We start from the raw sequence: 27,205 nt of genomic DNA, 5'->3' as shown, positions 1-27,205 counted from the left end.
AACTCGTCAATCATTTGATTTGACCAGATTTAATCATTTTTGTGGATCTAGTTCCAACATTTATCGTTCGTCAGCGTAGAGGGCGTAAGAAAACCAGTTGTTTACGTGTGAGACACGAAAGCCCATATGGTGATTGGTCTACTCCTATACCTCGTCTGTGCTACCACTAACGACGCTGTCAGCAGATTTTAGTTCCAGTTGGTAATACAGGATGTGACACGAAAATGGTAATGGGGTTACGTGACCCCAAAAACGTTGGACACGAAAATGCATTGGATGATGGGTCTATCCTTATACCTCGTCTGTGGTAACATTCATAGTTTATGAAATTTATGAAATTTTTCTATTATATTACATTTCAAATATTGCCGCGCATTCCAAATCTTTCGACCCTTCGAATTCGCCTGACCTTTGTCTCCAGCCAATAGGAAAGCTAGATGTTCCCAGCTCAGCGGTGATTGATCGGTTTTTCTCTCTTCTTATTGGTGTTGTATGGTCATTGGTTATGCAGTTAGTTAAAGCTGGTTAAAGCACGGGCTGTAAAAGAATTGAGCCCAATAATATGAATCTTCTTGACTACTTTCGACATTTTAGGTGGTCTTCAAAAGAGAGACAATTAAAAGAAATTAATTAAATATTTTCGCAAGTACTTTTTTTGCCGATAATTACTGTGCAGGGTGCCCCGGTATTCATGACCCCAATATTTAAATAGCAGAGTCGAAGCGTTTCCTTCTTCCTCAATTAAAAAAATTCACATCTCCCGCCGCAAGATAATGCATGGCTTCGTGTTGTTGGCAGTGCTGGTAAATGTGACAGGTCAGTCTGCAGGAATGGCGACCATGGTGGAAGAACAGAATTCGGTTGACATGGGCAAAGATAAAGAATCACAGTGAGTTGTATTCAATTAAATGTATTTAAAAGAAACTGGTTCTATACATTACGTACGTCTATGAAAATGGTCGTGGGAAAGAGCTACGATCTCGATCAGACCTCTGGAAAATAACCTAACGTACAACACATTGCACGATCCTTGGCAATATTTTTTAATTTATACGTTCGTTTACATTACAGATTCGACCAAGTCAGTTACAATTGGGTGGACATCACCCAAGAGTTCTTCGAAGCCGTTACAGGTGCTTATTTACAAATTCAGTTTTTTCGCGTGTGAACGTTCGCTCGGATTTTTTCCCCTTTTTGTTGCCTTTTTTGTTGTACACTTCTTGTGATACTGTTAGACTCTAAGCAATAAAAGCAAACTGATCCAATTAGTTTTGTGCAAACACGAGTTTGATTATATTCAGAATTTATTAAAGTTAATTTCAAAATATTGGTGATGCAGATTATTGTTTCGCAAGGAATGTAATTGTCGATGTTTAATACGTATGTAATTTGTTTATTTAGAGCTGGAGTTAGGGGAACTTTTGCGCGATAAATTATTTGGATTGTTTGAGGCAATGTCTGCAATTGAAATGATGGATCCAAAAATGGATGCTGGCATGCAATGCAATAGAGGCAGCAACAAACCATGTACTTTCACGCAGGCAGTTGACTCTGGCGCATTGAAATTGGACAATCTGACACCGTCGGAGGTTATAGGAATAATCGATTCAACGTATGCGTGTATGGTATCATGGCTGGAAGGTCACAGTCTGGCGCAAACTGTTTTCACTAACTTGTACCTTCACCAGCCCAGCCAAGTAATAGATAAATCTCTGAAGACTTTTTGTTATGCTGTGTACAAAATAATCGAAATCATTAAAGATTGCATAAACAAAGCCTTAGTGTTTGAGGAAGAAGACTTTCAAAGTGTTACTTACGGATACAGACTGCAACAAGACATTGCAGAACAGAAAACTATATCTATGTTACGCGAAGTAGAAGAGGAACTGCATAGGAAAAGTAGAATAAAGCCAGTCGACGAGGAATCTGAAAAAGAAGTATGTACACTAATTTCCTCTGTGATACAATTAAAATAAAATCTTTGATATTACTATGACTAGTTATGCTTTCAGTACAATGATGGACTGGCTCTGTACGCGCGAATTAGATTTACCAAATTGTTCTATCAAATCTTGTCATTAATGGGGAAGAAAGAGCAGCTGCAACAGAATCTAAATGACTGCCATAGATTATTATACAAATGTTCATACATGATTCAAGTTATGATTAAGACAGTGGATCGTGGAGAAAAGGCTGATGAGATTTGTAGGTATCTCGCAAGGCGTTTTGCGCCGGTTCTCTTAAGGAATAATTCTGTTCTGATTTCCAGCAAATTATCCGAATATCATGGGATTTGATCCCATGGTGAATCAAAGATTATTACCGCCAACATTCCCGCGATATACAAAAATAAAGCCGAGAATGGAGGCGCTAAAATATTTGGACGAACTGTTAAATAGATTTAGAACGGTCACCATGATCACCAATCAGAACGGGCTCCACGCAGCTTTGGTAAGAAACGGCTTGACGAGTTTCGTTAGCGACTTTTAGTATAAATACCAAATACACTGATTTCTTTTTAGGACTTTTTTTTAGAATTCTCACGACAAAGTCCGTGTATATTATCTAGATCGATGCTACAGATTGTTTACTTGCCGACGACGAATCGGGTGTTCGGCGTGCACAACTTTGCCGATGTTCTGAAAGACGCGGCGCGTAATTTTATCGCGCCGCCGGTCTTAATGCCAAAGAGCACGTTGCTTCAGAATCACCAAGCGAAGGAGTACGTCGACAACTTTTTGTCCCACTGTGTCAGCCTGTTTGGCATGTTGTTGCAGCTGACCGGTCACAATAGAGCGAGGCAAAGAGACAAACTAGCACATCTGTTGGAAGACTTCGCCGCGTTGCAAGACGAAGTGAGTCGAAGCTGTAGAATCTAAAAAATCAATACGATTCCCCGAGGATTCTATTATTTGAAATTTGCAATTTCGACAGGCTGAAAGGGTAGATGGGTTCTTACATACGTTGTCTTTAAAAAGTGTTACACCCAGGTCGCATCTAGCTTGTTTCGCAACATGGATTTTGTATCATACGCTGCGAGTAATGGTCATGTACTTGTTGAGTGGGTTCGAGCTGGAATTGTATTCGGTACACGAGTACCATTACATATACTGGTACCTTTATGAATTTCTTTATGGTTGGCTCGTGTCGGCCATCACGAGAGCCGATACATTCTTAATGGAACAGGGTGAACGTAATGACGCGCATAAAGGCAGAGGTGCCAAGAAGAGCGCTAAAAATAAGAAAAAGAAATCAACGCCAAGACCGTACGACTTGGAAATATTAATGTATCAGGCTATGCAGAATATATGTGGCGGATATTACAAAGTAAATTTTCCTTCGACTATTCTACGCTCCAAAGACGTTCGCAATATGATCTACAATGCACATTTATATTATAGGCTTTAGTCGGTTTCCGCATGGATGGAAGGATACCTCTCCCTGAAATACAGTTTGATTCAGAACGAGTCCGATACGAGCACAGGTTATTGCCATTCTCGTCGCTGCTGACACCGCCGCCAGTTCATTATCAGGAATTCTTAGTTATGACTAATGCACAGATGCATAAACGAAACGTGAGTACGATAACGAGCAGACTGCAATTAACAAATTATTTTGCTGATACATTGAGTACGGCGCTGCGTTTCCATCCGACCACCCTTACATTGAATTTACTATTGATGTTTGTGATTCTAGGAAAAGGTCACTAGTGAGATGCAGTACTTAGCCGGCTGTAGACACTTTCATCAAGCGAGAAACATGCTAGAACGAGCCTTATCCCTTTACCCACCGAACGCCAGTACTGTAAATGAGGTACTGTGAATATTTATAAATTAATTTTAATATTTATCTCGTAACGTTGGAATATCTCATTAATGAATGAACACTGCGAGATAAACACCGTGCGCATTTTATTTACTTTATACGTTTTGCAGATTAATGAATTATTGAAAGTGTCGAAAACGAATTTCGTGGTTTTAAAATTACTCGCCCATGGACACCAAAAGGATTCGAAGGAACCGCCAGTATTTGATTTCTCCTGTCACCAACATTTTCCGCTGATCAAACTCACGAAACTGAAATCATTGTAATGGTCCCCGGTTCAACCGGCAAACTGGACATATTATTTATTTTAGTTTTAACCGTGGAAAAAAATATTTTTGTGTTGTTGACTCTTCGATGCCTTTTTTCCCCGTTCAACCGTGAGATTAGATCGCCCCCAGAGACAGACATCACGCCTTGAAACCCACCCTTACTCTTCAACCAATCCTTGATGCACTCCATTATAATAGGTCTCCGTCGTTAACCGGTCTTTTCCCTTTATTGTACAGATATGTATTATTTGTCGTATATATTTTGTGGATAAATTTCTATATTAAACAAGAAACGATATTTGTATATAGTTTATCACAGATTGTATATGTTTTAAGTGAGTTCATGTGGACTACTGAGGAATGAATGTGTCACTCGTCTGAGGATTGAAGGTTCGTGAAAGTTCACAGGTCTGATCGCGAGATGTAAATACAACTTGTAGAATGTATAGCTACGAAACGTTGTATAGTAAAAAGAAAAAAGAAGAAGAAGAATTATGCTACGCCCCCGAATGAAACTGTTCACAAGTTCCCTTTGTTGTTAGAGAGTCAGTCAGTCTCTCTCTCTCTCTCTCTCTCTCTCTCTCTCTCTCTCTCTCTCTCTCTCTCTCTCTCTCTCTCTCTTTCTTTCTCTTTCTCTCATCGGTGCAACATTTGAGAAATATTGCAAGCTTCCTATTGTATACACACACGCAACACACCGATCCGGATGGTATATCTTTTTTCTTACCATTGGACGATCTCGCAATTCCATTGATCTCATGACCTGGTTTGTTTGTGTGTATGAGTACTCCCATTCTGATTTACCCAGGAGACAGCACGATTTATACGTTGTTAAATTCTGTGTGATACAGAAGGAAAAAAGAAATGTAACCAATTCCGTGACGTTGAACGCGAGATCTGCGATCGATGCGATCGAGCAACCTGTAAATCACAAAATTCGTTTGAGAAAGTGGTGTACGTCTAATAAAAATAATAGCCTGAGACGGAAGAGAGTTTCCTTACTATTATCAACCTAAAAGATTGTGCTATAATCAAATAACTAAAGATGAACTATTGGGTGTTCTCGGATGTAGAAAAAATGCAATTGGGGGAGAATGGTACCAGTAAATCACAAAATTCGTGAGTGAAAGCGATGTACCTTTAATAAAAATAATAGTATGAGATACGGATATGCGAGTTCTCTTACTGTTGTACACCCCGAAAATTATGCTATAATCAAAAAATAAAAGAGTGCACTGCTAGATCTCCTAAGATTTGGGATAAATACGATTTAGGAAGAATGGCACACTGTAAATGGCGAGAGAAAGTGAGAGAAAGCGTTGTATGTGTAAACAAATAATAGTATGTGGCGGAGATGAATTTCTTTACTGTTACACACCCCAAAGATTATGCTATCAAGAAATAAACGAATGAGTCTCTTCAGCTTGAAACTTCATAGTTGTGCAAACTTTGATCCTCAACCTAATTATTCTTTGAAACAAGACGATTTTCTGATATTTTAACTTTTAGAATATTTATTTATTGAGTGGAGAAAATTACCCGTCGAAATGGTTTGCAAACGGGTTGTGATAGAAGATCGTCGCGTAAAGAAGCCTAATTTGGGAGGATGGCGGCACAAAGTCACAAAGCTGGAGTACTTGAACGCAGAATCGCAGACTGGCCCTCGAAAAATGCCTAGCAGCAACACGTGCAGCAAAATGACACAATACATCGCGGTCACGGACGTGGAGACGCAAACGCCGTGCCATCATCCAACGCAAATGTGGCGGTGCGGTATTCTTTATTGAAATTAAAAATGCTTGATGCTGACTCGAGTGCGGGGGAATTCTCTTCATCTTGCCGCGTACTTTCTCCCTCATCAGTCGAAATTAAACGCTGCGAGTGGTTCGCTGCTAGATGAAATTAAACGCGGGATGAAAAGCCCCCGCGCATCCTCTTACCATCGTCCCACCGGTAACACATTTTAATATCGTCTTTGCTTCGAATTATATTCGGTCCCTTTTTCATCGTTCTGCAGACGGGATTGCTTTATATCGAGCGAGAAGGACAAGTACATGACGTCGGGACCGTACGAAACGTACGAGGAGATGATGAAGCGATTGAATTACGATGGCAACGCTCGAATTATACAGAGAAACTGGCGGATATATCAGCTCTTGAAATATATCAAAGAGTATGCGAGACAATACAGAGAATTGGTCGAGAACTGCAGACTGTATGAAGAGGAGAGGGAGATGATGTACGAGTACGTGCAATCTTGTTAATTGTAAAATTAAATGGTTCAAGGTCTATCTAGATAGAACAATTTTTTTGAATATCCTCACATTCAGGACAAGACATCGACAAGAGATCCTTCGAAGGATCAACCCCAAGACTCGCCTAGATTTCGACATGCTATACGATATAGTGGAGCAATGGCGTCGCGATCGCATCGATTGCGCGAAAAAGCGATTCTTCAAGGCAGCAAGATGCGCGGAGGGTTATTTAATAGTGCAAAAGACTGTAGAAATGTTCAACGTGATAGACAAGAAAAGAATATGTGTGAAAGCTAGCTATAGGAACCGGAAGCGAGTTAAATTCTTGACGGATAACTGCAAGGCCATATGCTGGACCAATCACAAGGGGAAGCAAACGGAAATGGTGACCATGAGGAATCAAAAAGCACGCGAGTTGAAGATGATCCATGATTCCTTGACGAACTATTTGGTCACTCGTGGACAGCGAATGGAGATCCTGACTATGCTGAGGAAATCATTGGAGTTGCACAATTGTGTTCCTGCGTTCAGTTTGTTTCGATTAGTGAAGGAGGAGCTGGACTACTTGGCGAGAGGAATGGCGTCTGAGATGTACCTGGACTATCTCAGGGAACGGATAGTCTGTAAGATTTACGTAATATTTCCCTTAAACGTTTATCTGTAATTTACAAGCTTAATTTTAAAGTTGAGTGATGATTCTATTCCGATGTGAAAGAGTTAGTCACTGTTCTATCACTTGGCTCATCTTTTTCTTTAAAAATGCAGTGGGTTACCTGCTTTTTATACGATCGTCGCATTCGTGTTGCTGCGTGAACGATGACCGAGATTTTTGTAAAAACGTGGATGATGAAAAGCTGCGAGAACCCATCGAGCCCTGGACAAAATTGTGTAGGAGTTGCTGGAAAGTTCTTCCGTGTCACAATTTCACTGTCCACGGACGAATGACGAAGCTCTCTACTTGCATTGGTAACGCTATTTATTGTTAAATATATCCTTGATTATAACTTATATCTTGCTATTTTAAGAAATATATTTTTCATACTAGTGGACTATTTTTACGATTTTATATTGTTGATTGTGTGAAGTGAGAATTAAACAATCATTGAAATCAGAATTTATCCAGCACCTGCACCAAGGTCTTCAGACGTTTCCATTAGCCATATAATCAGCCGGTTTCAATGGCAGTATCTTAGAACATGGAACGCAATGAACAATATTTTACGAGGTCCACTTACGGATCTTTTCACATGTTGCACGAACCGCTTCCTCAAAGTTAAATTTTCCAATTCGGCGCACAATGGGCCGGGGCGCGTTCCGAGTGCCGAGGCAACTCCGTTCGCAATGTTCAACGGCAGATATGGTTCGAGGTCCATTTCATCGGGCGATCCATTCAAAAATAATGTTTGATCATTTGCAGGGTGCACCTGGTTGCGTGAGCGCAACATCGCCCACGTGAATTACGAGCCTTATGTGTTCCTTCTGAACTGCGTGCGTTCGGAAGAGAAGGCAAAAGAATCTCCATCGGCGATCGCGTTCATGATGCAAAAACACGACATGTACCATTTGGTGAACAGCATTTGGCATGGTCGTTCGGTGGTTAGCGAGAATAGCAATTTGTTTTTGCTGAAAATTGTGAGATATCACGTGGAAGAGGAATGGTCGCCTTGGAATTGTATTCTTCTGACGTCCGAAGAGGCGGAGATCCACTGTAGGATCAAGGATCTATCGATCGTTTATTCGAGGCCTTTCATCGAGAAAGTTTTGCTGCGCCATCAACTTGCCAAGAATCAATTCCAGTAATTGCTATTGGCTCTCTTACATTTCAACTTGAAACATAACGAGGAAATAGTATATTGTATCGAATATAATAGTAATATTGACTCTTTCAACGTGAATTGTTCCAACTCAATACAACAATACACCCGATTCCTCGGCAGACATTTGATGGAGCACGAGCAGGAGTTCCGAGAATCGTTCCACAAGATCGAAGACAAGCCGCTGTACAAGCCGGCGATCAAAGTGGTCGATTACAATTTCTTGTGATGGTGAAATTATTCTCCCCCCGTCTACAAATCTGGGGCAAACATTTCAGTAAGTCTTTGTTCCAGCAAAGTGTATTTGTTTTACAATAAAGGTTCGCCAGTGGAAAGGCTTCTTTCTGACCGCGCGCACACAGAGGAATAGAGAAAGAGAGATTCACTTTCATCGACGGTCTCCGACAAAGCGGTTGCATTTTTTTTTTATAGTTCCTGGCTACAATAATTAATAACAGCTTTGAAAACTGGACCGAGAGTGGTGCTCGGCAGAGATGAATCGAGGCGTATATGGTCAAGCAAACAACCGCCGAAATCTCCATTTTTTCCGCGGAGGTGAACAAAATCGGCCAGCGTTTGTCGCGGACGTATAAAATCGACAAATAATGGACTAGAAAGTGCTTTTGACCGATCGACCAAGCAGGTTGCTAGTGGCAACGCTTGGATTTAAGGCTTTGAGCTTTCAGGTGGCGCGATGGCGAGGGCTGTACGGGAGTTAAAAGCGCCGATTGTTTCTTTCCGTTCATCCACCGGGCCCTTCTCGTCGTCGATGTTTCCTTCGCGCAGTGTCCTTGCCCTTTTTTAAGCTCCGGTTCGTCGCGTTCGTCCGTTTCGATAAATGTGAATCCGCGGAACAGCTACCCTCCGATTTCGATGATATTTGGACACGTTGTAGGAATCGACATTTCGGACAACTTTTCCCTGTGCACATTAGTGACTGTCTCGCTTAGTTTCCGAGATATTCGCGAAAAACCATCGGCACCATTTCTGTGAAATCTGCTTGTACTTGTATAGTATTAGTATACTTCAGATACAAAGATAGAGTGAGCTTTTGGTGCAAGGTTTTGTCGTACAGCTACGAGACTGCAAGAGATGTCTGTTACAACTCGACGAGGTATATTTACTAATCCGACCTTGCAGTCACGCATATGCAGTTGTGCACGGAACCTTTAAACTCACTCGACCCCCGTGTCTGAAGAGAAGATAATTGACCACCAATACGGATGCGCTGCCACAGACGTAGACAGAATTCACTGTAGTGGTGCCGATAGTTTTTCGCGAATACTCGCGAAACCTAAGCGAGACCGTCGCTATCATGCGACGGGAAAAGTTGTTCGAAATTTACAGGATGGAAATAGGACGGTGTACCTACACCTACACCTACAGCTACCTAGCTGTTCTGCAGGTTCTCCGAATATCTAATTCCGCTTGAAGAACCCAGCCAATAGACAATTCGCGCACTCGCCTAACTTACGGCCTCCGAGGGGACGAGTGACGATAAATCCCCGTCGGTGACGAAAGCGAATCGTCGTCGACGACCGTCCAGACGAACGATGAATAATCGCGCCGCGGCGCGGGGCCTGTGACAGATAAACACTACGGTTATAAAAGTAATTTACGAGCGAGTAAACAATAAAGCCGTCGAGACCGTGGATACGCTCCTGGAGACAGAAGGGGAGGTGAGTCGAAGCCCCTGCTTGATTTGTATTTATTGCCGACTACCACCACCACCCCCGTGAAAATTGGCCGTATTTTTGGTTTTCCGCGTGTATGTTGCTTTTAGCCCTATTTGAATTTTTATCGCCTCTGTCCGCTTCTGTCCCGGCCTTATGAATTTTGCCCGACGCGTAATCTGCCAGACGGATTTTTATTTATTTGCGCTCCAAGCGAGATTTCGTATAATCGCGCGGAAATAACTGAATTTGCGATGCCGAGAGACAGTCTTTAATACACACTCTTGTCTATGGACAGCTCGTTTTGTTTTGAATAATTTTTCAGTTGATTCAAGGACTACTGGGCTTATTATTTGTTAATTCATGATTACTAAGACTGTAAAGTATATTTATGGAAAGCTGTTGAGTACATTTATTTCTCGTACCAATTTTTACATTTCATTGCGACGTTGTTACGAAGTTGCAGCTAGGCTGCCGATCTCTATGCAAAATAAACATTGCGAGTACATAATCTTCTCTTCGTAATTTTAATAGGTTCGAAGTAATAATATTATTCAACTTTTTCGAATCTTTCTACTTTTTCGCAAAAATTGCAAGATAGTCTTGAGGTCTCTGAAAATCGAACTTATGCAATCAATATTTCCGAGGGACGTACGGGAGATAATTAAAAGTAATTAATTGGCTTTTTCTTTTAAATAACAAGGTCGCATTTTGTCGAGATGTTGTACACTTTTATTCAGTGTATCCAGTGCGTGCCGGTCATTTTGACGGGTGCAGTAGTTCTACTATTAAACTTTGTATTTCGCACTTTCCGAAAACGTTTATGCAACGTTTATTAATCACTTGTTCGACGCCCGGGCAAATTAGTCCATTGACGCAAGAATATTCCGCGATGTATTTGGCGCGGATTGGGATCAATTTGCGAAATGGCGGCAGATGCGATCCACGGATCGGCCTAGCAGATTTTAACGAGAAGGGTCGTTTAATATTTATGCGCTCGAAATAATTGCGACACGCTCGTCGCCGCCGAATCAATCCCGGGCGATTTTTCGCGGTGGTTATTAGTGTGGATCCCGGGGCCGTCAATTATCGTCTCTACTAATTATCCTCGGCTCGACTCGTCTCGTTCGGATACTCCTTTGTCCGAGTTCTCCTTCCCCTCCTCCCACCCCTTCCCACACTATATCTCTTTTTCTGGTGCCGTTGGTCGTCGTCGTCGTCGTTGCGGCTCGGAAGAATGCAAATTTCATTACAACCGGTTTTTCGAATCCGAGCTGGAATCTGCTCCGCTCGGATCCACTCGTTAATATTATTTCATAGTGGCCCGGGAATGTTTCTTTTTCCCTCGGTTCAATCGGCTTTAATTAAAATGCGACTGCGGCTCGCGTCGTTACCGTATCACCGCGGGAATATTATTTCAGAGTATTCGCCATTTGAATTTCGAAAAATGTTAATCCGTCGCTCTTGGCCACGATCGCACCCTTAGAGGATCACATACCTTTGCCCGGTTCAAATGTGAATTGAAAAAGAAGCGAATGCCATACGTTCTTGACACATATAGTGGGGCACAAAATTATTCGTACACTTGGAATATAGAAATAAAAGCAACAATATCTTTTATGTTACTAATTGTGTTTAAGCATATGTAGCTGTATATTGTATACAACACTTATAACAACAAATGAGCAAAAACAAAACTTAGTTACATCATTTCGTAACTTACAATAGCAAAAATTTCACAAATTTCGAGAAACTGCAGGGACAAAAGTATTCGTACATTTCATTATTACAAGTGTTGCAATTAATTTAACGGGAATTTTCTAAATTAATACTTAGTAGGATAGCCCTTCTGACGTATTAGTTCCTGTAATCTATTGGGCATTGATAACACTAAACTTTTAGTGAAGTCAGATTCTAAATTACACAATTCTCTTTTTAATATTTCTTTCAAATGTTCTTTCGATGTTATGTCGTATTTTCGTACATTTTTTTCAAGTTTCGCCCATACATGTTCAATGAGATTTAAATCCGGTGATTCTGGAGGAGTTACTAACACGTGGGGAGTATTATATACCGCACTACACACACTGACGCACTACATATATGGGCTCTATGTTTCGGATCACAGTCTTGTTGAAAATAAAATGTTCTCCCAATACTTAATTTATCTGCACTTTCGCGTAAATTGTCTTTTAAAATATTTAAACATAAATGTTTATCCATTATTCTATCTATGATTACTAATTTTCCGACTCCGGAAGCAGCAATACATCCCCACACCATCACACTCACACTTCCGTGTTTCGTCGTCGGTTGCATATTTTTGGGATCCAATTCGGAATTAGCTCTCTGCCATACTTTTTTTATGACCATCCGACTCAAAAATATTAAATTTCGTTTCATCGGAGAATATTACATTCCTCCAGAAGTCGTCGCTAGAGCGTTTATGTATTCTTCTGCAAATTCTAAACCCTTTTTTTTTATTTACTTTGCTGATACGTGGTTTCCTCCTCGCAACTCTGCTGTTATATCCTCCCCGATGTAGCACTCTTCGTACTGTTTTCGGATGAACTTCCTTGTGCATATATTCTTGAAGGTGTGTCACGAATTCCGATGCACTGGTATCTCGTTTCTTTTTTTTTAATAATTCGGACGATTTTACGCTCCTCTCTCATAGTTAGCTTCCGGTGTCTGCCGGATCTTTCTTTATTCTGCATTGTTTTCTCTTTTTTATATTTACTTATTATACTCTGTACAGTTGATAGATTTCTTTTTAGAATTTCTGATATATTTCTATATGATTTGCCCTCTTCGTATAACTGTATAATAATTTTTCGTTCTTCCAACGTAGTGTCATTGCGTTTTCTCCCCATATTGCAAATATTCACTAATAACGTGTACTCGCCACGACTAGAATTAATGAAACTAACGCGATATCTTCTAAAGTAATGTTTACATTGATGGGGATGTTGTGATTTCTTCGTAACTGCTGTGCTTATCAACAGAAACGGTGGTGCACGAATACTTTTGTCCTCGCAATTTCTTACGGTAGTGTGAATTTTGAATTCATGTCAAGTTACTAAGTGATATTATTGCCTTTGTTTTTTGCTCCTTTCTTGTTAGAAGTGTAATGTATAATATATAGTTACGTATATTTGAATATACTTAATAATATAGAAAATATTGTTGCTTTTATTTCTATATTTCAAGTGTACGAATACTTTCTGTTCCGTCGCAAGGAACAATTCAAGTGGTGCTTGCCTTCGGACAATTGTTTATGATACGCTCGCAACCAAATTGTCACGGGACAATCGTCGTATCCGGGAAACGATAATGATTACTTCGCGATTTCGCGTATTAATACTTTGGAAATAACGTATTCTGAACCGTAGTACGGGATACGGAGTCGGCAGGGTAGAATAACAGCGCGTGGCGTAAGGTATTCGCAACTGGACTGCTTTATTGCTTTATGCAATATATACAGTAATTATACTGTATGCTTTATATACAGTTTTGGGGGTCCGAAAGGGCACGTTATCTTCGATGACGAGCCTTGGAATCCAAAGGGCATCTTAGTGATTATTCTATGCGTCAGGAAAAGATGACGCGTACGGTGAGCCAAGGAGCAATTTACCCTATGCGTCAGATAGGCGATAAGATTGGCTTCACAAAGTGATCACTTTCAACGATTAGGCAAGGCGCAACAGTGACGACCATCCAGGCTCGCATCACAGCCTGTCTTTCGTTTGTTTTCACTTCATATGGTTGCGGGACGTCATAAATTAAGTCCTACGAAGGACCACCCAAAATAAAAGAGCACTGTTCAAAAGTGTCGAGGGTCAGCCTTGTTGAGAGACCGGCATCAGCTTACGCTCTCCAGGACAAGGCCCATTCAGCTCACCTAAACAGGGTGATAATCAGTCAAGGATGCGCTGATTGGGCAATGCACCATTCAGCATAACCAATCAGTGCACTCGTCTCCCATGAGGACCGCCCTCTCAATACATAGAGGAGCCTCACGAGACGGAAGAACTGAAAATCGAATTCACTCTCTCGAGTTTCTCTCAGACGTAACATTCAGTTTTCAAGTCCATTCGAAACGGATCTCCAACAATCAAGATCGACGCGAAACGCTCTCGCGATCTAAAACAATCACACGAGACGAACCGACGCGTCTAAGGCAGGGCCTGCTAGATCAGTCTTACTGACGAATCCTCTAGCAGGTCTGGGATGAAACGCGCTTCCGACTAAATTCAGCAAATCAATATTTGAAACAGCTGTCCAAAATTAATTTGGCGGACAGTAAACCGCGGCGGTATCGGGAGTGACGCGTCCGCGACCAAACCGGGCCCAAGGTTTACGACCTCGGGCGGAACAATCGTCCACGTGTCATTTTCAACAAAAAATCCGCACCGAACACTTTCGTCCCCCACTGTACCCTTTGAAATTTCCTGGTCAAAAAATCTTTAGTGTTTCAACCATTTTCAGAGTTTCTAAGAGCAGTTCAATCGTCGATCCAAAAACCAGCTTCTGGAAAACTGGCACAGTCCTTTCTTTTTTAAATCGTTTTATTTCTTATCTACGTTTAATTTATATATTCATACACAGGTTAGAGTTGACCGCCTGCAGATGTTAGGGTCTAAGGTAATAAAACCTACCCTGACGTTTGCAGGATGGCAAAATTTATTTTTATTTGCGAAATGACTTTACGGGTGTAGAAAATTTAACTACCCCATCATAAACGTTGCCAGACGGGTACCGCTGGGGCCTGTCCGACCGCGCGGTCCCGACAGGACCTTTTTCCAACATTTGGCGACCACCTTTGCCGGTGACTATAAACAATAGACGCGGGATTTCCTACCCCGCAAAGCATAGCTCCGACTTCTTATCTTCGGAAAGGTAACGTCTTTCCGAAGATCAGTATATGTGGGTGTCGGGTGTAATGATCGAGGCCGTGTTCGCTGGTATACGTCTTTATTGGTCGGTGGACCGTCGACTGCCCTGTATCGACGTTCGCGAGCGAGTGTCGATCGCATACCCTTGACTGACCACCTCTTCCTCGCGTCAGTCAATTGTTTAACAGATGGCGACCGCCCCCGGAGCCGATCTTCACGTGTTTCTTTGCGGCTTTCCGAGGAGGGACGCCGCCGAGTTTACAATGTACATTGGCGGTTCGTCGGCGTGCTCTTTGCACGGGCCGCCACAGTATATAGAGGGAGGAAATCCACAAAACCTTCTTCTTGCACCTCTTGCCCTTCTTGCTATCGGTCTGCGTATTTTGTCCGTCGGTCTCTCTGTCTCCAATTACAAGTCCGGACTGTCCACTGTACTTTGAACACGCTAATAAAATAAAGTTCTTATTAAAATAACTCTGTTTTTGTGGTAACACAACCACAGTCTGGTTACGATATAGTGGGCGATCAAATTGTTAGAACCAGTTGCATAAATCGACAATTTTTGCTACACTGAATTCTTACTATTTTGTATGAATTTTATCGATGTTTGTAAATTGCACTCAGCAGTACTGTGGGCAAAATTAGTTATTAGGCGGTGAAAAAATGTGTCCTACTGTGGACATAACGATTTTTGTACTTTATGCTAGTTAAACAGAGAATGTTCATAATCTTAAATTGCAGTTTGGACCGTAGTCGCCAGATGAGGGGAGCGAGCACGAATCGAGGGGAGAAAGTTACCCTCTCTCTGCCAGTACCGGGTTAGTCACGTGAAATTGTGACACAGAATGCGTCCCATGACCGGGTCGTAACGGATCCGTGTGGGAATAGCGCGGTGGAAGGGGAAATTAGTGTGCGGGAACAAGTCTTGATCCGGCGACTATGGTTTGGACAACGACAACACACATTTATGACAATGTATTACGAATGGCTGTGAGGATCTCCATGCACATTTCTTGCAGTGTATCCTTTTGACCACGCGGTTTTCTTCCACGTAATAAAATCTACCTGGAACGAATAATGCTGACAATTCGAAGTACGAGCGTAACACGTACGTGCGAAAAATCATTTTTACTTCGCCGAAGGTATGCGTCCCCTAAGTCGTTACATCATCCATTCCCTTTCCGCGTGTCTTCGATGCCCGGGGCGGTTTGCTCGAACGGTTTTTCGTCCGTGTCGTCTCTTAGCAACCTCTATTTCCTCTTTTGCGCGTTAAATACATAATTCATAACATAGAGGGTACGTAGCCGCCGTACGTGTGTGTTTGCGCGCGAGTGCGTCACACGACCGTGTAGGTCGCCTGGGAAAATTTCGAAAACTGTTCTACTTTTCATGCTTTTAGACATGGGATCACGTCCGCGGGATTACGATTCCTAAAGAACATCTTGCGATTCGAGGGCAGCTGAGCATTAAAACGGTTGTTTGGTTCGGTGGTGCAAAGTAAGCGGGAAACAAAAGTCTTATATTGTTCATGAGAGTTGTTTGGATACGGGGACAATGAAACTTGGGGGGTTGAGGAGCGGAATGCTGAAGGAGAGAGGGAGTGGGAGAGGGAGAGGGAGGGAGGGGGTACGCCCACCAACGGTTTGCTGATTTAAACAGATGCGCGTCACCTTTACGTGGTTAACGAGAAGAAACGCGAACGAGAATGAAAACGGAGAAAGAGGCGCGTGCCTGGCGCGCTTCGTTTCCGCCGCTCGCATTTTTGGACTTTGAACATCCGGTATACCACATACCAGGAATCATGAATATTTCATGCGCAGATGCACGTGCGCAATCGGCGATCCAATTAAATAGAAATTTCATTTCCGCGTTCGTACGGCCTTGTTTAATAACCGAGATGTAAACACTTATTCGCTGTCCGTGGACTCGCGTCTCGTTTCCCTCCCTACCGTCGCGCTTTGCAATGCAAAATTCGATTCCGCTGACATCCTCAAGTTTAATTGCGGTTTCGTAAGCTGCATCCCCTTTCATACCGGCCAGACAATTTTTATACCGAATGATCCTTTCTTGAAAATGGGCACAGCAGTTTCCCCGCAGAATGTCTTGAATCCGTTATCTTTTTATTTAAGGTTGATTATTACCGTGTAATTTTCTATAGCACTTTAGTAAGACACTTTAATAACCTGGACTTTCTCTGATAAATCCATAAAATCCGCAGTCTACTGATAAATAATTTCTGGAAGTAAGGAGTAATGAAATTAGCTGTAAGATAATGTAATGCAGATAATTGGAAGTAATCCTAAGCCGAAAAAGCCGGCAATGAGTCTAATAAGTAATTTTATCAACGAAAAAGGCAATATTCGCAGAAACCAGACTAAAATGCGCAAGAATGAGTAGAAAAAATTCGCTATTATCTTGTATCGGAACGACTTCCGGTACCTCGCGACTAGAAAGAGCCACAATTCCGCATCGGCATGATCGCGTTTGAAATCAGAATTACGATCATTTCCTGTGTCGCACCCTACTCCCCGGTTCTACAGAGATCCATTAGGCAACGTTGCGATAACCGGGCGAGAAAGAACAATAATAAGTGTGTCCAACAAGGAAGAAAAAGAGAACCGGATTTAAACGGTCGGACGCTGGGCGTCACGACGCGTCGCGGGCTCAATTAAAGCGACGTCAAACGAAACGGGCCAGCCGTAGGTAAGTTTGAAAAAATCGTCGCTGCGAAGCGTGCGTGATTCCCTTGTTGAAGGGGGTCGCATTACGCGGGATGCATTTAATGCAACCGGGCCGCACAGGGTATGTGTGTAGTGTACATACAGCAGGTTTACGGTCCGCCCGGTTGCATTTCCGTGATCGCCGACGCTGGATCTCTCCATCAGGCGTAAAACCTCGAAGAGTGTGCTCTCCTCCATACGCTAAGCTCTTGTCGACGTTTCGGGCGGATAACAAGGAATTAAGCGCCGCTTCCGGGCCGAATTAACGGGAATTTATAACTTGCTGCCGTGCCGAAGAAACGGTTGGTTACTCCTCCCGTGAAATATTCATCGCACCCCTCCCTCCTCCTCTTTTCCTTTCCTTCCCTCGTTCTTTTTTTATCTCTTCTTCATCGTAGCTCTCCGCCGAGCAACAGTTTAATCGACGCGAGCTACTACGCTCGCAATGGCTCCGGGTTTTGTTCGGCTTATTTGCCCTGCGCGCGCGCACGTACGTTCTATAATTTATTAACCCTTTGCACTCGAAGCCATTTTAACTCGAAAACGAAACATTTCTTCCGACCTAGAATATTTCCCTTCTATATATATTTTTTCATGCTATACATACGAAAATGGTGCAATTTACTCGTACAGTACTGAAATGTTTAGTAATTTATTAAATACATACAAATTTAATAATGTCAAAAATATTTTGAATAACGATACAGCAATCTTTAGTGGCGCCTTACAGTCGCCATTCGAGTGCTAAGGGTTAAATTAAATTGTTAAACGGTGGAAAATTTGCCGTCCGTTTCCCAGCCTAAACTAGTCTTCGACAAACTCAGAGACCCGCAGACGCTGAAAAAGGAATCGATTTTCACGAATTTGTTTTCGAAGTGATACGTCTTACGTTTTCATGATAAAAGAACCGTCGCACCCTACTCCCCGGTAGAAACACTTAAAGAATCTTATGATACCGCTGCAATCTTTTCAACTCGATAGTATTGTAGGAATATTTTAAAGGAACTCCTACGCCTTAGGTGTGACGTATCAGGTGGAATGATCTGACACCGATTTCGCTAAAGTCCTTTAATAACTCGATACTCGATACTTCGTCAACGCACTCGCTCGTGTCACGGCCCGATAAGACCAAGGCAACAACCCTCGCAACACGTCACCAGGCCCAAGTTCACGACTGATTCAGCACCCGACAACTTTGAACCATTAAACAGTCCCAAACCTTTGTACCCCAAATAAGATTACCCATTAATATATAAGACCCCAAACCCGTGTACCCAGCAGTCGACGATCACCTCTGCTACGGCACGTCTCGCCGATCCAACTTTCAAAATAAAAAGCAACTTCGAATTCCCGAAATCTTCAAGTATTCAATCGCGAAAGTGAAATACGGCGTTCTTTCGCGAAAACCAGCCATTTCACCGTAACACTCGCGACTCTCGCTCTTCTGATACAACATTCCTCGCATTCGTTTAAACACTTCACTCCTGTCACCGAGACCCAAACACTCTTCTCTCACACTTCGGCGCAAACAGACTTCTAAGAAACAATCACTCTAACACAGTCACATTCATAACCCTACAGTATTATTAATAGATCGCGTAAGAATAATTAGTTAACGTTTGATATACAGTCAGTCCCATAAGTATTCGTACGCTCTTAAAAATCGCATAACTTTGTCAATATTGGACTATACTACTTGAATTTTTTTGAGAAGTTAGAACAATTGGATTACTATATAACGTGAGAAAAATGTTTGATTAAAGTTGCAATTGGTCGAAATTACAGAGAAAGTACTAAAAGTTGTATTTTGCAACTTTTTTTATGCGGGCTTATATTAAAAATTTAAAAAGTACGTTTTGTACATCTGTATCAATTATACATATTCTGAATATTTCATCTAAATCGGTCAACATTGCACTGAGCTAACAAACATTTGACGATGAAAACTGAAGGGCGAAAGTCGCATAATTTTGGCCTTCTCAGGGAATTTCGCCCTTATGTGATCATTTTGGAACATCTGCAGCTCATTGCAACGTCGACCGATTTTGATGAAATTCTTAGAACATGTATAATTCATACAGATCTACAAATCGTACTTTCTAAATTTTCAATGTAAGTCCACATAAAAAAGTTGCAAAATACAATTTTTAGTATTTTCTCTGCACTTTCGATCAATTGCAATTTTTGTAAAAAATTTTGTCACTTTATGTAGTGATCCAATTGTTCTAACTTCTAAAAAAAAATTCAAGTAGTATAGTCCAATATTGACAAAGTTATGCGATTTTTAAGAGCGTGCGAATACTTATGGGACTGACTGTATGTTTGGAATGACGTATGATTCCATAATGATTCCATAAACAGGACCACGTGGTTCTGTTTGCCCTGCATTATTCCTAATGTCACACAGCCGCATTTGCATTAGGACGCACCTCTGCTAATGGCACGTGGTCGTGTTTACAATGCGCCACGTGGAACTAACGTTACGGATCCACCGTTTACCCAGCACCACGTGATTTTCAGTCCGTGTGCACACGAAACTGCGATACGGAATTGTATTTGCCGAGCGGAATTAATTATCATCCACCCTGTTTCAGCTCGTGCTTAAAAATCTCTTGTGTGCAACACAATACATAAAATGCGTATCAGTAGAATGTGAAATTCGACATCGGACTACTCGAAATGCCGATCAAAGCAAAAATAGGCGAATTATCGTCCTAGGATCTTTACAGATTGTTGTATACCCGATAACCCTAGGCCTTATCTAAACGCCAACGCATCACGATAATCATACAATAGACACATCAGCCAGAACACTTGAATCACTACGACCAAACAAACCCTTTAGACTTTGTCCCTTCCACGTCATCCCTTTCCACAGCAAACCTTATCCACTGCCTTCCACATTTTCCTCTCAAAAACTACATACAGGGTTCCCCCGTTAAGTTATGTCACCATTTTTTAGGCATTTCCGATAGTGCAATTAAAAAATGTTTTAGAGAAAAGTTTGTCAGAACTTGGCGAGCTACATGTTCGCATATTCTTAAGTTTAAAAAAGTGCTTTTTACGTAATAAAGTGAAGGTCACCTTGACTTTTTTAAATGGCACCATATGCTTTGGACATCATAGGATTGTTCGACGATTGTTTGACGTCGAGACGAATTCAACAGTGTATTATACTATGACCTTGAAATGACCTCAAACTCGAAAATTTTGTTCAAACGTAACATTAATAAAAAATTATTTCTTACAAAACAAAGTAAGTTACATTAGATGTTTGAACTGCGATCCACCTTCTACGATGCAGAGCTCCGCTCATTGTATTAGACTTTTCGTTGTCGCCATAATTAGGGCATCTCGGTTTATGTTATTAGATGCAGTTGTTATGCGATTTCGAAGTTCTTGAACATTATTGACTTTTGTGTTGTGAATGGATTGCAGATATCCCCAAAGATAAAAATCCAACGGAGACAGATCCGAAGAACGTGGTGGCCAACGAATTGGACCATACGTTCCTACCCAACGATTTCTAAACTTGTTATTAAGATATCTCCTAATTATAATAGCATTTTGGGCAGGACACCCGCCTAGCGACTAGGATGTTTCCTATCAGGGAATTTACCACGTAAAAGCAACGATTTTGTAAGATAACCAAACGTTTCTCTAGAAGGACAAATCCTATTTGGAAATCGTTCTTTGTACAATCTTTCCGCCGCGCGTGCACTTTTTCCACGTTCATTCAAAACAGTTAACATATCACATCTTTCTGTATTTGAAAACTTACTCATTCTGAAAGATCAAATCGTGATACACTAAACTTCGACTGAAGGAATACTGTCAATAATCTGATTAGATCGATGAAACGATGACAAACTGATGATGAGCGTCGATGAAGCGACGAGAGTAAATATAAACCTTCCTTCAACAAGACGGGTGTCCTGCCCACAATGCTATTATAATTAGGGGATATCTTAATATCAAGTTCAGAAATCGTTGGATAGGAACGTATGGTCCAATTCGTGGGCCACCACGTTCTGCGGATCTGCCTCCGTTGGAATTTTATTTTGTACGACACACAAGTCAATAATGTTCAAGAACTTCGGAATCGCATAACAACTGCATCTAATAACATAAACCGAGATGCCTTAATTATGGCGACAACGAAAAGTCTAATACAATGAGCGGAGCTCTGCATCGTAGAAGGTGGATCGCAGTTCGAACATCTAATGTAACTTGCTTTGTTTTGTTAGAAATAATTTTTCTTTAAAGTTACGTTTGAACAAAATTTTCGAGTTTGAGGTCATTTCAAGGTCATAGTATGATACACTGTTGAATTCGTCTCGACGTCGGCAACAATCCTATGATGTCCAAAACATGTGGTGCTATTTAAAAAGTCAAGGTGACCTTTACTTTTTTACGTAAAAAGCATTTTTTTAGATTTAAGAATATGCGAACATGTAGCTCGCCAAGTACTGACAAACTTTTCTCTAAAACATTTTTTAATTGTACTATCAGAAATGCCTAAAAAATGGTGACATAACTTAACAGTGGGACCTTGTATATACAGCAGCCCATCGAAACAGATCCAGTGTTCTTGCATACTCGAGTGCAGAAGGTTACGTCGTTGTACTGTTATGCCGTGAAGAAAGAAGGATGGGATTCTCTCGAGAAATAGTCCTTGTCTTCTTGATAACCTGAAGTTTTTATTGAGCAGGCCACACACACGCCAACAGATTGCTTACAAGAAACTCGCGCTTACAGAAATTATGCGTCCGTGCAATAGAAGTGTTAACTCGGAAGTGATCGTCCTTTGATGAGAAGGCTCCTTATATGGCCCTTTTTCAAAGACCTTTGGAATCCTAGTATGCGTCACCGGACACGTAACTCCGCCGCTCCTAGTCCAGTCAAATAGGTGACTCAACCGGGCAGAAAGGGCGAAGATAAGGTTGGAGGATGACGCGGCATAACAGTACCTCAACACCTCACCGTGTACGTAATCGGTTGTACTCGATTTCCAAAACCCGGAATCGAACAAGATCACGCGTGTGACGCTCACGATTTTTTATACTACAGAAAGAAAATAAAATTAACTTTGACTGTGACAATATTTCTCTTTTCACATTCTAAGAAAATATTGTAATCTTGTGGACCATAGGATAGGCATTTTTATTTTCAATTTTCAATCAATAAAATTTACGAAGTTACGAAGAAAAATAAACAGAGTGCACTCCACAATTTTCACGACTTATCCCAACGTTTAAAAACACTACAAAACAATAATAGTACTTCCAGTGAACAAGAAAGTCGAGCCAGTCTTCTTAATTATATCGAGACCGATTCGAAAGCGAAAAGGCGGTTGTCGTCGGGAAATGCGTTCAAAAACGAGATTCCCGAGATTCCCGGGCCTGGAAAAGCTCGTTTTCTGCGCAAAGCTCGTTTGCCATTGTAAAACGGTGGCAGCGCTCGAATCCTTTAAACCGAGGCGCAGTAATTTCCTTTACTGCTCGCGGTGCAGCATTATCCTTTCGAGCTCTCGTCTTCTCGAAGTTTCTCCTCTTTTGTAGGTGGATCTAGGTCGGTGGACTCTTCGATCTTCGGAATCAAGGATTCGACGATGAAAGCGAAACCGTGTTTGGGCGGCTGGAGACATAAGGTTACCGGGGCCATTTATTGGAGCGCGTGCACGCAAACTGGACCGCAGGAGGACGGCATGACGGTCGAACGGACAGCGCAGACGGAATACCTCGTCGACAAATGTACGGTCACGCATCGGGACGTTGGGGTACAATCATGCTGTTTTCCTGATGCCACGGACAGGTTCATAGAATCCTCTCCCCCTGATCATAGTCCTGAGAAGGTACGCAATCATCATGCCAACCCCAAGAAAAGTTGAAATTCTTGCTTTTCTCCAAGGACCTCCCGGGGGCAGTTTCAGAATTTTTTTAGAGATGTTTACTGGATGGAAAATTCTAATTTTTTGAGGATATGAACGTGCAGCTTGTAGCTTTGTGCTCGAATTTTTCAAGCTGAAATCTTACAAAATGGCGAAGTTATTTAATTTCTTTCGAAACCTTGCTTCCTGGACCAGCTGGTTGTTATGCCGAAACAGAAAAATTCTTCTTCAGTTACAAACAGAAATGTTCTATCTAAAACATAGTAGTCTAATCGACCAAACAAACGTATGAGTTAAGACATTGTTTAAGACTTCCTATAAAAATGTTGTATTTGTGCCAAATGTTTCCAGACGAAAAGTAATAGTAAACTCGCTTATTTCCAGGGTTCCAAGGTCGCGTCCTCCCGCGAGGACTCCGGAAAGATCCTGGAGAGCGTCGTAAAGATACAGAGGTTTTACAGGTGAGGTAATGGCCGATGTCGAGTTAAAGTAGGGAGTAGTGTAAAAGTTAGGGGAACGAGAGCTGCCTTTGGGCTTCCGAGCCTCTCTTTCTCAGCCGAGGTGCCGCAGATCCCGTAGAGATCATCCACCCAGTGGCATCACCCACTGTATAGAATAGCCTAGACGTTGCGTGTACTAGCGGCGAAAGAAGGATCGTCTCGGAAATTTCAGTCGGAATAACCATAGACAATTCTGCCTATCTTCTTCTTTTTGGTAGTATCTATACAATCACCTAAACTAAAGTAATTCGAAGTTTCGAGATTCGTTACGACGTAGCCTCTCCCGAAAGTTTGCTCCCTCGTTTACAGCTGGCGGGGTGGGGGGGGGGGCAGTTTCACTACCGGGGCGATTATGCTATCTTTATATTGAGGAAATTAAGAAAATTTTTGAGCATCAAGAGTTTCTCCGGAACAGTACAAGTTTAATAAAGGGAACATTAAAGACAGCTTTAATTAACTTCAGCTGTATAATATGTATAGGAGTTTCTAGTACTTTGTTCGAGTATTCATTAAATGTTCGTAAAAATTTTGGATCTTTCTTATTTTTAATAGTCTTTACTATTAATATCTTACTTCTCGAAAGATTTTTCAATATTTTTTGTATAAAAAGGAGGCTTAAGAGTTAGACTAGAAAGAAATGGTTAGATTATATTACCGAAGAGTTACTTGTTGATTTACAAGTCAAATTGATGTCGCTAGTGAAAGTTTTAATGGATTTATTATTCTATTTTATTGAATACAATTTAATTCTTAGTTGTGAGTCAGAAATGCTTAAAAATTATTCAGTAATTGTTTGTAGTGAATGTTTTAATGTATACGAGGGCTTTGCAGACAAGATGGCGGGCGGAGGGACAACACTTCAGCCCAAGGAATTGACTAAGTGAATGACGTACAAATAAATTGTACTTTATTTTTAGATTGTGCAGAGCACTATTTAATTGTGAAAGAGACTGGAATGCTTCTAATCGAACCACATCGTATAATTGACTACCGTTTTTTGAGGTTATGTTGTCCGAATATGTTTCGAATATCTTTGAAACCGCAACAGCTAGAGAAATAGTTTGCAGGGCAAAGTTGCGTAATTTTTTATGAGGGATAGTGCGCTTCACGATTTGCGCGTCACATCATCGACTTCTGTATTCACCTCTTTCTTGTATATTTTCCACTTTTATTTCAATATACTATTTATTATATCATACAGTCCACTGTTACTCTCTACCAACTCTTACGCAACCTCTCTATCTCGTTCCTCTCGCTATAGTTCCAAACAGTCTGCGAAAACAGATTTCAAATGCGACTATTTGTTATCAATATTGATAACAAAAGTATAAGTTAGTGCGAAGCTGATCTGTGCTCTAACGATTAAAACCTCAAATAAACCGTGAGAAAATAATGTTGATACCGCCGAGATTAATCGTGCCATCGTGCGTCGGTCCAGGTAGCGCAAATTCGAGGTGTAAACTTTCGCCCCAAGAGAATTGCTAGGGACTTGGTATTCAAGGGTTCCTTCTGCTCTGCCCACAGGGCTCACCGTGGCAGAATCGCGGCTGGCCAGCGGCATCGGTGCCTGGTCCGGTCTCACTCCGAGAACAACCAGCAAATACCAGCGGAACCGAGGTCTTATCGCAGCCGGGATTTCGTGATACTAAACCGCAGCTCGCCGAGGACGAGGACGGACTTCGAGTTGCTCTACAATCTCCTCGACCGTTGGCGGGCCAGCTCTCTTTCCGCTCTCTCTGTTCCTGCTCTCTCCAGGACCGTTCTGTGCAGTCTAATCCTGTCGAAGGAGGTCGAGCTGCTGCGAGCTATCGACTCCTTGAAAACGGCCACGAAGCTGCGTAAAAGGGAACGATCCTACAGGAAATTCCTCGACGAGATGTCCAAGCCAGCCGTTTGGAGGAATCGTTTTGGTTCACGGATTCTGGTGGACACTCCTCGTTCGGCACTCGCTGGGACCTTGAAGAACAGGTTCGACGAGCTGTCCAGGGAAGATGTATCAACAGAGGAGCGTCTGGAGACTTTGTACCGACTTGGGGAAGACGTTCAGCTACATACTTGTCGAGTTTCTGACGCAATAGTGCGTTTACTCAATCAGGAGATTGATCTTATATCCAGTGACATCGATATTGATAAATTAAGCTGGCTCAGAAGCAGACTGAAGATTGCTTTCTTGACTTTTGCTAGGGACACTTTATCTAGAGATAAGGAAGACTGTCCTTATCCTAAATTCAACAGACAGATCTGTAGGAGCTGTGGTAGGTTGCTGCCTCTCGACAAATTCGTCAAGGAAAAGAGATATCGATCTTCTTCGTGCAACTATTGTCTGTATGTCAGAGTACGTACCGGAGCTAGAATCGTCTATGGACCCTATGAATGTCTGTTAAGAGATGTTAAAAGGAACGAGGCTAGGTTGAATAGCTATAGTAGTCTAGCCTTTGTTATTGATTCGAAGATTGTCTACCATCTGGTGAACGATATTTGGCATGGTAGATCGGCGATTTCGGAGAACGATCGCCTATCGGAATTGAGATTAGTCAGGTTTCGACCGGATTCTGAATGGTCCCCGTGGAACTGTCTTCTGTTGACAGCGCGAGAAGCCGCGGTTCACAGGAGAGTTGAGGATCCGGGAAAGTTTTACGGGCCGATGATACTGCAGAAGTTTCACACGAGAAATCTGCAGGCAAAAGTTCAGTTCGAGTCGGTCGCCGGGATCGAGAGGAGCTGGGGAAAGAAGTCGCGGTACTGAAAAACAGCCGAGGGCGTGATTAAGGGCTTTACTGCTGGCCGAGTATCATTTATTGCAGGGATTTTCTTTTGCTCTTTGTGGAGGAGTTCTGTGGCTATTCTGACTCAGAGTTATTGTCCGACAGAGGCGAAAGGAGCAACTGGGACAACGGTAGCTCCTTAATGTATATTAATGCGACTAAGCATCGCCTGGCGGACGGTACAGACAATAAGTGTCCGACGCGACGGTCGCGAGCAGTGATACCAGCTCCTGTTATTAGATTGTATCGTCTGTATTGCGATGGCGGTGTTGAGGAGAGTATCGGAGGAGATGTATGCATTATAGCGTTAGGGGATAGTTTGGAACATGATTCTAATGGAGGGATAACCCGGGGAGACGCTGCTCTGGTTATGGCGAAATCGTTGGAAACTTAATGGTTTGACGGATTGTTTTGGTGACATTGTGAGTTCGATGGAGTTTGACGTGGTTGCTAAAATTTTCAATTGAAATATTTTGTTGGCAGGAGCCTTCTGGGTTGGAGACCTAACTAATTGATTTGTTGAAGTCCTAGCATTTAGAAGCCTGTTTAAGAAATTCTAACTCAACCTGGCCCTAAATAATTGAAGACCTAACAGATGC

General features: G+C 41.9%; 3 protein-coding genes across 4 annotated transcripts; all 3 read left to right on the top strand.

Moving 5' to 3' along the window:
• The first annotated feature begins 805 nt into the window (after positions 1-805).
• Positions 806-4,172, top strand: Naa35 (N-alpha-acetyltransferase 35). 2 transcript variants are annotated; one of them, XM_076802447.1, is made up of 10 exons: positions 806-889; positions 1,072-1,133; positions 1,402-1,937; positions 2,013-2,205; positions 2,270-2,451; positions 2,523-2,855; positions 2,935-3,327; positions 3,402-3,575; positions 3,697-3,813; positions 3,936-4,172. In XM_076802447.1, exons 1-10 carry the CDS (start codon positions 831-833, stop codon positions 4,089-4,091), a joined length of 2,205 nt encoding a protein of 734 aa, XP_076658562.1. In that variant the 5' UTR covers positions 806-830; the 3' UTR covers positions 4,092-4,172. The 2 variants fall into 2 exon arrangements, with proteins under 2 accessions (XP_076658562.1, XP_076658561.1); XM_076802446.1 differs by having other exon boundaries at positions 2,001-2,205.
• A 1,388-nt stretch (positions 4,173-5,560) lies between these two features.
• Positions 5,561-8,481, top strand: LOC143362377 (IQ motif and ubiquitin-like domain-containing protein). Its single transcript, XM_076802448.1, is given in 5 exon segments — positions 5,561-5,862; positions 6,112-6,339; positions 6,425-6,972; positions 7,115-7,315; positions 7,767-8,481. Coding segments are annotated over 5 exon segments (1,824 nt in total). The 5' UTR covers positions 5,561-5,641; the 3' UTR covers positions 8,393-8,481.
• A 13,414-nt stretch (positions 8,482-21,895) lies between these two features.
• On the top strand, positions 21,896-26,810 carry LOC143362621 (IQ motif and ubiquitin-like domain-containing protein). Its single transcript, XM_076802963.1, has 8 exons — positions 21,896-21,917; positions 21,997-22,063; positions 22,163-22,218; positions 22,270-22,360; positions 22,741-22,883; positions 23,013-23,305; positions 23,765-23,802; positions 25,366-26,810. The coding sequence occupies exons 1-8, from the start codon at positions 21,896-21,898 to the stop codon at positions 26,585-26,587; spliced, it is 1,932 nt and encodes a 643-aa protein (XP_076659078.1). The 3' UTR covers positions 26,588-26,810.
• The last annotated feature ends 395 nt before the right edge of the window (positions 26,811-27,205 follow it).

Source organism: Halictus rubicundus, chromosome 17 (genome assembly GCF_050948215.1).
Source record: "Halictus rubicundus isolate RS-2024b chromosome 17, iyHalRubi1_principal, whole genome shotgun sequence".
NCBI classification, from domain to species: Eukaryota; Metazoa; Arthropoda; class Insecta; order Hymenoptera; family Halictidae; genus Halictus; species Halictus rubicundus.
Note: the sequence above shows the minus strand (reverse complement) of the source record. Positions and strands in the feature narration are given on the sequence as shown.

What these genes read in the sequence shown, in the direction of transcription:
- Naa35 (XM_076802446.1), top strand. Translation starts at nt 831, where the DNA reads ATGGCGACCATGGTGGAAGAACAGAATTCGGTTGACATGGGCAAAGAT. An exon ending in GGCAAAGATAAAGAATCACA is followed by an intron (nt 890 to 1,071) that starts GTGAGTTGTATT and finishes TTTACATTACAG; the next exon opens with ATTCGACCAAGTCAGTTACA. An exon ending in TATGTGGCGGATATTACAAA is followed by an intron (nt 3,328 to 3,401) that starts GTAAATTTTCCT and finishes TTTATATTATAG; the next exon opens with GCTTTAGTCGGTTTCCGCAT.
- LOC143362621 (XM_076802963.1), top strand. Translation starts at nt 21,896, where the DNA reads ATGCGAACATGTAGCTCGCCAA. An exon ending in GCGAACATGTAGCTCGCCAA is followed by an intron (nt 21,918 to 21,996) that starts GTACTGACAAAC and finishes ATAACTTAACAG; the next exon opens with TGGGACCTTGTATATACAGC. An exon ending in CTCCTAGTCCAGTCAAATAG is followed by an intron (nt 22,361 to 22,740) that starts GTGACTCAACCG and finishes TAGTACTTCCAG; the next exon opens with TGAACAAGAAAGTCGAGCCA.